The 11049-nt window shown below is 43.9% G+C and overlaps 1 protein-coding gene across 4 annotated transcripts in view; it reads left to right on the forward strand.

The window, feature by feature from the left end:
• The first annotated feature begins 1260 nt into the window (after positions 1-1260).
• Positions 1261-11049, forward strand: part of LOC126986722 (glucose dehydrogenase [FAD, quinone]-like) — a 58701-nt gene continuing 48912 nt past the window's right edge. For 2 of the 4 annotated variants that reach the window (XM_050843091.1, XM_050843093.1), the window contains exon 1: positions 3099-3549. In XM_050843091.1, coding sequence (XP_050699048.1) covers positions 3409-3549 — 141 coding nt within the window. In that variant the 5' untranslated portion in view covers positions 3099-3408. Of the gene's footprint in view, positions 1762-3098; positions 3550-11049 lie in introns of those variants that run through there. The other 2 variants (XM_050843092.1, XM_050843090.1) reach the window with 2 other exon arrangements.

The following is an 11049-nucleotide window of genomic DNA, read 5'->3' on the forward strand; positions in this document are numbered from 1 at the left end:
CGCCCTCTCGTTTTCAGACAGTAAAAGCTCCGCATAGTTATCCGCCTCGCCTCCGCGTCAAAGAACCGCGGAGGTTGCGGAGCTCTACTCATCCAATATTTCTCCTTTCTCTTTTTGTCATTATCCATTTTTCTCTATTTCTATTTATCCACGTCTCTCCGCTCCGTTCCACTCACCTACCAGTTCCTGTTCCTCTCTCTCTCTCTCTCTCTCTCTCTCTCTCTCTCTCTCGTTACATGTGCTTTGTTATATAACATAATTATAGGCATATCTGGAGTTCTAACTATAGCCAATACTAGTATGACTTGGCTTCTTATATATCTTTAAAGATATTAATTTTATAAAAGATTATACACTTAATGTACACGTCTTAAGTGTGTCTGAAGCTCGTCGCTTTATACTGTATGCTGCATAAATGTACTCTGTACTGTAATTATGTTAGAATTAAATCCGCGTCCGCATCCGCAACCGTGGACATGGAGGTAAAAATAATCCGCAGTTGTGCTCGCATCTTAAAAAAAATAATATCTTAACCTCCACAGTTTTATCCGTAACCGCATTTTATGAAAAAGAGATATCCGGCTCCGCCTCGAGGAGCTCTAAAATTTGATATCCGATACATCACTATATCATAGTGTGCAGCACAGCACCGGCCACATATCGCCCTGCTGATTTGCCGCCAACAGCAGGAGTGCTGTCAGATGGCCGAGAATGCTACAAGCTTCAAAATTTGTATTCGGAATGTGTTATTTTCAACACTAGCTTTTCACTGGGAGCTGCTCCTGAGCAACATGCCTTGCGGAACGAGTTGGTTCACCCACCCGTTACCTCCTCTCTGTCTTTTTGAGGAATCTTTTTCGGGTACTTTTCATTTGAAACAGCTTACAGTCAGGATGCATTCAGGATGCATTCATGCGAAGTATATAATGATTTATTTGCCCTGTGGTAAGTGACACCAATTATATACGTCACAATTTTGTGGAAGTGTTTTTAGGCAAACGCGTTGATTTATCTTTCCTTGTCGGTACAGTCTATTGTTCGTTACTTGCCGCCAATGAATGATGTTTAGTATTTCAGCCCATTGAATTAGCTTAAAATGGAAAATAAATGCCAAAGGACAAAATTCAATACCGACAGAGTGCAAGCAACAGGAAATTCAGCTGACGATGATCTTGTCGTTGTCGAAACGAGGTTCGGAGCTTTGTTTAGCTTCATGACGGCCAGGACGAGTTACAGTAACAAAAAGACTCTTCCAGTGCTGATTAGTGAGTCAAGGCGCGAACGTGCTACATTTCTGTGACTAGGATTTTGTTCCGCTGATCGGTGGTCAGTATGGCCATCGGCCGGAGGGGGATTAGTAAAGCGTAAACATAGCCGAGGCACAACGTCTGTTACGATTTCATGGGCAAGGCTATTCCCATTGTTGAGTGATAAAACTGCCTGTGCTGGTATTCAGTATCCAAGATTGTGTGGTGTTCTAGAAGGCCAAGTACTGTCTATAGTGGTGTCGAGAGCCAAGGAAGACCCAGAGTGGTTAATTTGGCCACAAGCGGCCCATGGTGTTGTGAAGGGCGAAGAATAACATCACGTGTCCTGCTGGGCTATCCGTAGAAGCTCATCATGTCATTGACGGGGCTGACGGTGATCACGATCGGCTCCAATTTGTGGATCTTCTCCATGCTGTTGTGGACGCTTTCTTATGTTACGGTGAACTTCATCTACAACGAGGCCAAGGTCACTACTGTGCATCGTCTCGAGCCGGTAAGGTGTGAGCTTTGTTGGGCAACGTTATCACTAGCCTCAAAAAGTCGACTCAAAATCAAAACAAAATGGGCATTTCTTTCCTTTATTCCCGTTTCCTAATTTCGTTTTTTTTTTTTCTTCAGCCATTTGATAGTTTTTAAGCTCGTGAGTGTTTTAAGGCATCACTTGTTATGCACATGTAAATTAACCATACTAGGACCATGTCAGATATTTACTTATGGTACGTTAGGTTAGATTTAGTTTGGTTAGATTTGTTATTTTTGTTAACGATTAGTATACGTGTGACGGTCTTCGCGCTGCACCGTTGTTGTCACTGGCCGGGTAGGCTATGGAGGTGCACGGTAGAGTCCTTTGAGAGAGTACCGACAACCTAAGATTTGGACATCATATTTGGCCCATATTTCGCAGCGCTTTTAAATCACTCGAAAGACGCGCTCTTATGTATTCTTGTCGGTATTATTCTAGTGTTTGCCCATACTCACCCCTCTCACCCAGAACAGTCTATAGGGGCTAGGCCGTCTAGGGGGTCTGTAGGGATGCTGGGAATGCGGTGGAGCACACGAAATGAGTCGCAATCACATAGTTTTCGAGTTAGGGGGGTTAAAAAATACCATAGATGTAGGGAAAATCATTACATTTAGGGATTTTTTTTACCACGTACGGAAACCACGTAATTTCACCCACAGGGGGTTAGGTTAGGTTACATAGTTTAGGTTATTTAAATTAGGTACTTTATGATTTTCCTTACACAAGTATGAGCGTTGCTAGATTGGGCGAAGAGTATAGCGTATTGGGCTACTTTCCAAGGCTGCACGCGACTTTTTGGACTACTTCCATTAATTTGCCTTATTTGTTAACATGATTCGGCCCCCTTCTCCTGAAAGCCACAACTCGGCATATCTAAACGTTTTGTATTACTTTTCGTTGCAAGAATCTTGCACTTATGTCATATACGACTATGTATTCACTTACTGGTATCACGAACGCGTGAAGCAGGTTCGAACGCAGGTTACTAGTGTTCGATTTTTTTTTCATTCCAATCCGATTCATGAATGTCTAATGTTTCTTGTTTGTGTTGGGATACTCTGAAGTAGCCAAATGAGCTTCATTGTTGAGGATACGTACTATATATGTCATGTAGCCTATTCAGTTTGAGGTATCACGAACCCAGGTTCCCAGGTTATCTGCGTTCGAACTTTTTCCATTTGAACCGGAGTTATTATTTTCTAATGTTTGTTCGTTTGTGTGTGTTACTCTCAAGTAGCCAATGATCTTCGTTGTTGAGGACACGTCAAAGTTGTATTAAGCCAATAGCGAGGCGCCGTGTAGCTGTTGATACGTTCAGTGTTAGTGTTTGGTCAGTGTAAGCATGGATTCTGTGTGTGCTGGTTGTTCCATGAGTGAGTACGGTTTCATTCAGAAAGCTTACAAAGACGATGAAGAATCTTTGTGAAATGTCTTCGTGATCACGGTGTACGTGCTGCCTCGTCATGGGTCCGAAAAATCTGGACGCGAGTGCATTTATCGTCAAGACAGAAGATAGTGGCGGTGGACAGGTTCAATTGTCATTCTGAAAACCAAGAAACGCCGCTTTTGCAATTTCTATACAAGCGACTATAAAGGCACCTTTTTGGAAGGAACACAATGGAAACCCTGGCAAGTGTTGAGAGAGAACCTTACAGCGGCAGAGTGGTGGAGCGCCTGTCCCGTCCTTTAGTGACGATCAGTCTTTTTTCGGATGAAGACGGGTCGGAAGCCGCCGACCATCTTGGCGTCGTCAGTAATGTAAGTATTGCCTAATGTTGAAGAAAGGGAAGTAGGCACCTCTTGCGAAGTTAATACTTACATAATGGTTACATTATTGCTTGTTTCTTAATTGGTCACTGAATGCAGTGCAAAAAAGAATGAGTTTCGGAAAATATAGGGGGGGGGGGGGCGGGTCGACGGGGGCAAAGCCCCCCCGTTAGGTAGGTTACGTTAGTGAGGTTGTGTAGTTTAAATTTATTTGCCATGTGGTGTGGCCCGACGGAAATGCGCAGCGCGGGACAGGACGTGGCGGCGGCTAGAGTCCCTTTACAGAGAGAGTCCCGACATAGGCGGCCCTGTGTATAAGGCTGCTGGGCGCCATTTGTGGCCCTTCGAGCACCGCGCCGACTTTGAACTGAAGTAATAAAAACATAATTTTACCTAATTTGGAAGCGGGTTCGGCTGCTTTTTAATGTATCAATGCCTTGCTGCCTAGCCTTCGGCTGTAGCAACATGCCACAGAGGGGATACAAAGTGTATAATTTAACTGCAAGGCCGCTGAGAAGACAGGCAGAGGTGTGCTAACAGTCAGTCGTCTTGGGAGGAAACCATCGGTTATGAAACCAAAACACACACACTGCCATTGTGTGTGTCTTGCTGTCATAACCGCCCTCCCTTTGTACTGTGTATGGAAATCATTGTGAGAGAGGCACAGCTACAAGGACTGAAACAATCGTTCACCACAGGTCCAGCCATCGAAGCTGATGAGGGAAGCTGTGGCCCTTATGGCCAAAATTATTGGATGTGATCTCTCCCACAGGGCTCTAGCTGTTATTACAGACTCACAATGGATGTTTCACAGTCTCATCAAGGCCACAGTCTAATAGACTGGACGTGTTACAAGAGTTTAATGAACAGAAGGTAGCTTTTGGTGAGCCATACCTGTCGTGATAAAACTCTAGAATCACACCCAGCTCACTCTAAAAGTTAACACATTATTTGTTTAGATTGTATTTGCTAATCATCACTCTGGTAACCGTTTCCATTATAATTACTCGTTTATGAGATTTTAAAATGCGGGGAAATATTACTATTTCAGCGGTGATAGGTTAGGTTACTATTTGCTCATGTGAAGGCCGGCTCTTCAGCTAGAAACTTCTCTAGGTTGGGTTATGAGTGCATCTTTATTTAATAGCCTAATATATAAGGTTGCACAGTCTTCATTTTCATGGGTACCAATGTCATTATAATATGTTGAAGACATGTGCATTTTCCTACAGTATTCTCTGTCTAAACCTAACTATTTTGACCCTCAAGCAAAATGAAACACGTTTACATGGCCTTAGTATTTTACTGTATTATTTTTAATCAACAATAAGTATTTAAATTAATTTAAATGTTATTGAATCATAATCATTGATGACTTAGGCTATCTTCACAATACCTTGGAGTCGCACAGAACATTTATTGCAGCAATAGTGTGTGTGTGTGTGTGTGTGTGTGTGTGTGTGTGTGTGTGTGTGTGTGTGTGTTAAGTTATTAACAATAAAGAGAGCAGCACGGCGAGTAATGGAATCAGGTCCCCCTCCACCCCCAGATAATTAGTTTACACTAATTTTCTCTCCATATGCTAAAGTTTACTGCAAGCAGATAATGGAAAGGAAGCAAAATGCCTTTGCACTGATGGAGCTTGGGTAGTGTGTCAGCCACGTGGCCCATGACAAGGATATCAATAATCAAGGCTCATGACGTTCAGGAGGCAGCGTCCCTCCCAGCAAGCAAGGGTCAGGCGATGAAGGGATATGTAGGTAATAGAAATTAAGACTTCCCCAACTGCTGCCGATAATGTTTTGCAGCGATAAGTATTGTTAAATCCATCCATCACATCAGCAGCACTCAAAAAGAAGCACCCATACTTGTTTGAGGTCTCTCCGTACCCTCTGAGCGCTGCCGCCTCTCGAGGTCGTCAGCAGCCCGCCGTGACACTCCTATATCTGGATCTGGATTTGGATAATAATGCGCAGGGCATCTGTATGGTGCATAACACGCATATTTCTTGGCTGTTGGGGGGACGGGGGAGCCGAGTGTGCAGGGGAGGGAAGTGAATCAAGTGTAATTGTTAGTGTTGGTGTGTTGTGGTGACAAGTGAGTGTGTATTTGTTTTCTGAATGAGTCTATTGTATCGCAGTCTAAAATCTGTTAAGGGAGGCTGTTCCAGTCACGTATGGTGCGTGGAAAGTATGAGTGCCTGTATGCGTCAGTGTTAGTATATGTTTGGTATTTATGGATGTGTGTACGTGTTACGAGTACGTTGACTGTTTGCCTTGTGTAGGTATGTTTGTGGGTCAATGTTAATGTGAGTGTTTGTGATCTTGTACATAAGTGTAAGTCTGTGTGCTTGTCTGCGTATGTGAAGAGGGTCCATGTTTATCTGTTGTTTGATCCGTGTTGTGATGCCAGGCGTTCGAGTGTAATTGTTTGTAATGAACCTAGCCGCCTTGGTGTTGATTTGTTCTAACCTATCAATGTTTCTGTGTGTGTAAGGATCCCACACCGTGGAGCAGTATTCCAGTGTTGGTCTCACAAGTGTGTCATAAGCTATGTGTTTAATGTCAGGTGTGCAGTTATGTAAATTCCTCCTCAGGAACCCCAGCGTTCTGTTGGATGTGGCACTGATATGGTCTATGTGAGCGTTGAATTTCAAGTTAATTGAGAGATGGATGCCAAGGTACTTGTGTGTGTGAACTGATTCTAAATTTGAATTGTGGAGAGGTAGGTGTGATGGAGGGGGTTGTGCGCTCTGGTGAATCTTAAAAGTGTGCATTTGTCTGGTCGGAAGTGCATCTTCACAGGCTACGTGGGTTACTGAGTGCCTATACTGAGACAGTGTCTGATCGTAAGGCTAATAATAATCTCCTGTCACCTTACAGCACATAACAACGACTGGTGACCAAATTGTGGTAAAGTATAAAGGCGTAATGGTACGCTGGCGATACCTGTTGGTGTAGACACAAAATGTCTCTTATTTTCCCAGAGCTCGCTGGCTGCTGGCTCCCTGCTGGCTGTTAGAGGAAGGTGTGCAGGTCTGACACAAGTGTGCTCAGTTTCATTGGACGACCCGTATGGCTGTAAAACAGAAATACAAAAGAGAGCGTGTGCTAGCCTTTGAAAAGTGCGGCGAAAACAGGGCCAATAATGGCGTCCAAATCTAAGGTTGTCGGGACTCTCTCTATAAAGGGACTCTAGCGGCGGCGGGAGTGGGTCGACTACGCTGCTCTCCCAAAACAAGCTAGGGGACCTAGGGAAATGCGTGGTTTCCGTATGGAGAACACTAAATTCATCGCAAACACTTTTTTTTTTTGTGGTGGGGAGATATCCCTATATGTAAGGAATTTCCCTACATCTAGGGTATTTTTCCTCCCCCCCCTCCCCCCAAACTCAATAAATGGTGTCCCTCATCCGAAACCCCGCATTCCTACAGGTTTGGAGGAGAGGTAGGAGTATGGGCAAACACTCGAATTTTACCTTTGTTTCTCAGCCATACAAGTCGTCCACTGAAAATGAGAATACTTTGTCTGAGCTGCACACCTTCCCCTATCAACCAGCTGGGAAGCAGCGCCCAATGAGCTCTGGGAAATTGAATGAGAGAGTTTGTGTATACACCAACAAATGTCGTCAACCCACCATTACGCCTTTATACTTTACCTTAATTTGGTCACCAGACAGTGACGGATCTATAAAATATTTTTGTGGGGGGGCGCTTTTTTTTAAAATATAGTATCAGTGACAGCCGTAACAAAATTTTAAATTAGATCACCGTTGGTAAGTTCACGGTGAATGTACAATTTTGCAAGCCCATTCAATCTCTCCTCACCCATAGTTGACCGTCTGTATGATTTTATATGTTTAAGGCACTGAGCGAGGCTAACCCTGCCCCGCTCATCTTCTCGTGACGTCGATGTGACGTTTAGCTCTGACGTATGAGTAATCGTCCATCCAACCATCAATTATGTCTTACTTAGGGTTGCCATATATGAACTATCAAAATTCCGGACACCTTCACTAACACCTGATTATGGTCCTGATATGATACTAGAAAACATGTAAATTAATTAAAGGAAACTTAACTTATTTACCTTTGCATATGGCTGATAATCTTGAATTCCGTTTCTCCACTTAGTGTTCTTGTTGTTGGCGCCTTAATTTAATTCTCCTATCCATGAGTCAATATTGCGACCAATGGCAACTTAATTTTTCTCAATTGTATCTTTCAAACATGATAATGGCTCATATGTGACTGTAAGTCAGTAATGCCTTTATGTGCCAGTGAGACAAATGTTCCTGGTTTACACACCAAACACTCGCTTCCCACTCATCCCTGCCTTTTTTGAAGCACGGGAGTTTGTTCTGCATCTCTGCAGTGAATTTACACTTTCGTTTGGGCATCTCGACAAGAACAAGTAATAGTTGTAATGACGAGGTCACAAGGCCGCAAACAGTAATCCAAACTGACCCCTATCAGAGCTGGTGAAAGACTGGGGCGCAAGCGCGACGTCAAGTGAGGCGGTGTTGGGAAGGCTGCGAGCACCGTCTTCATACAGGACCCGTACACGTCAGAGTCTTGACCGCAACCAAACCAAAGCAGCTGCCACTCGGACTCGGTGACCCCCCCCCCCCCCCTCTCTCTCTCTCTCTCTCTCTCTCTCTCTCTCTCCCATCATTTCAACACAAGGAAATCTAATAAATGTTATTTTTTAACATTTAGTAATGATAGAAGGTGAAATTCCGGACATTTGTGGGATTTTAAAAAATCCCCCCGGACGCAGATTTCGTTATCTGATTTCCGGATGTGTCCGGGTAAATCCGGACGTATGGCAACCCTAGACTCTTACTGCTTAACACACACACACACAGTGTAGCAATATTTAATCTACTGTAAATATGGATGTTCCTGATATCTACTATCAGTTGGGGAGAACAGTTATACTCGAAGGAAATTACTTATCCTTTACATGGAAAATGTGACTATTGGTAGTACATGCTGCAAGTATGTAAGCGAGCAGTAGTTTCTGGTTTCATCCCTTGTTGGTTCACCATCCTCCCCCATACCCAACCTTTCCTTCCTCACACAATCATCCCCACCCAACCACCCAACAACACCTTTGTCGTTGGCGGGGCTAGCCTCGCTCACAGTGCCTTAAACTTTTGGCCAAGTTTACCCTAAATTTACTCTTAAAAGTGCTTCATTATCCACATGTGACACCAAAGCATATTTTTGCCCATTAGGTCGGGGTCTCAAACATCCACTGCCAAAATAACATCCTTGTCCGACGCTTTGTTAAAGTTTTATTTGCGAAAAACAGGGGAACACGGCCCCAGAAACCTTTAGTAGGCGCACAGTGACATGTATTACTGAGAGGTAAGATCGATTTAATATTAAAATTAAATCTCTCTCTCTCTCTCTCTCTCTCTCTCTCTCTCTCTCTCTCTCTCTCTCTCTCTCTCTCTCTCCTTTTTTTTCTTCTTCAGTGTTCGTTTAGGGTTATAATAAGTAAAACATGATATATATATATATATATATATATATATATATATATATATATATATATATATATATATATATATATATATATATATATCCCAGCTGTTCATCCTCCTTCTCGGGCTGGTCGATAAATGGGTACCTGGGGAAACCTGAGGAAGGTAAACTGTGGTAACCCAGATGTCACACTGGCTCTGTGTCCCGGGGTAATGGGCTCCCTCCCACCACAGGCTCAAGGGCAAATGTTACGGAGATGGAGCACACACACACACACACACACACACACACACACACACACACACACACACACACACACACACACACACACACACACACATAGACATACTCATACACACACGCACTCGCACATACACACACACACACACACACACAGATCACTATTCTATTCCATAATTAGGTTATCACACTGTGTTGAATATCGCTCCTGATGTGTTGTCCTGCATTTCTGCAACAATAATTCTCGAGTCCTCGCTCTTCTGCTCTTGTTGACCTCCCGCTCGCGTCCTCCAGGATCTCAGGAACAGTGGTATCTGAAGGTTGTAGGAGTATTAGTGATAGTAGTAGTAGTTGTAAAACAAAACAATTCTCAACTTTTGTATGGATAGTTATCATGCACCTTGAGTAAAGCAGGTCATTGTGACCTCAGCATAATACCATTCGGTAGAAAAAGAGAGGGGACAGCATCTTTCTTCAGGACACGTTGATTTTTAGGCTTTTCAATGCCAAGCTGTCTGACTTATTTGCGCGTACCTGGTGTTTATTCTGTCTGTACGCCGGCTGCAAATCACCCACTGATTTTTTGCAGATTCTTTTTTTGGAAATCTAAAATAACGCACAGTATTTCCGTTTTTGTGGTATATTTGTTGCACCCGTCTCTCGTATGGATCCTGGTTCCCACTCTCCGGTTGACGGTCCCGTCGACCGTCAATGACGTCATCGACGGCGACGACAGTGGGAACCGGGCTTCGATCGCGGAGCCCCGTCGGCCCGTCCAGACATGAATCCAAGTTAACTTTTGGGTCCGGGTCGGCGGCGGTGGTGGCCCGTCCAGTGATGTTGAATATTCTACATATTATGAAAATATGAAATGGAAGTACTTAGATACAAAATAACCTATACATACATTTCAATATAATAATAATATAGATAGGCTACATGGGTAGGCGGTGGCTGAGTGGTTAACGTGCGGACCCTGCATTCACCGCGTGCTGGACGACGCGGGTTCGAATCCCCACGCTACCACCTGGGATTTTTCAGTCACCGCCGAGTGGCCTAAGACTACCCACATGCTGTCCTGAAGACCACCCATCAACCCGGACTCTGGAAGAAATCAAGTAAATCAAGAATGAGTTCCGGGAGGCAGCATGAGCCAAGAAAAAATGGCTCCACTATAAAAATTGCTTGTGTCATGACGGGCTTGGGCCGACCACCAGGCCCCTGAAGAAAGCCTACCGGCGCTATAGGCGAACACGTAAAAAAAAATTGCATTATGTACGTACATCTATTTCGTTTGGCAATAAATATCTTTTGTTGAGAACTGGAAGTGTGGCAATAACGCACACGGACGCATGCGAATGTAAACAAACCCACAGGTGTGGCGGGGAGATTGGTGGCAAATATATGTATTCTTCTGATGCAGCGAACACCCGGGGGTCATTTGCGAACTATTTCAATTTCTCCCATACCAAACTTATATTGTGAACAGGGAGCAACTTCAATAGGCAGGGAGACGGTTGAGAATTCGATCAGTTGTTGTTTTCTAGTTGGTCATCAGTAGAGCAGACCTTAGAGCCTGTCTTGGACTGGGTTTTACCACAGCTCCCTTGTAGAGTGTGTGTTAAGTTGTCTGCGAGTGTGGTTGTCCTGCCAATCCACATGTAATGATCTGTAGCAATTAATAATAATTTCAAGGCTTGAAATGATTGTTATCGTGGCCAGAACCTTCGCCGCCTCCTAGCTGGCCTGCCTGCTGACCC

The sequence above is a fragment of the Eriocheir sinensis genome, chromosome 62, assembly GCF_024679095.1.
Source record: "Eriocheir sinensis breed Jianghai 21 chromosome 62, ASM2467909v1, whole genome shotgun sequence".
Taxonomy (NCBI): domain Eukaryota; kingdom Metazoa; phylum Arthropoda; class Malacostraca; order Decapoda; family Varunidae; genus Eriocheir; species Eriocheir sinensis.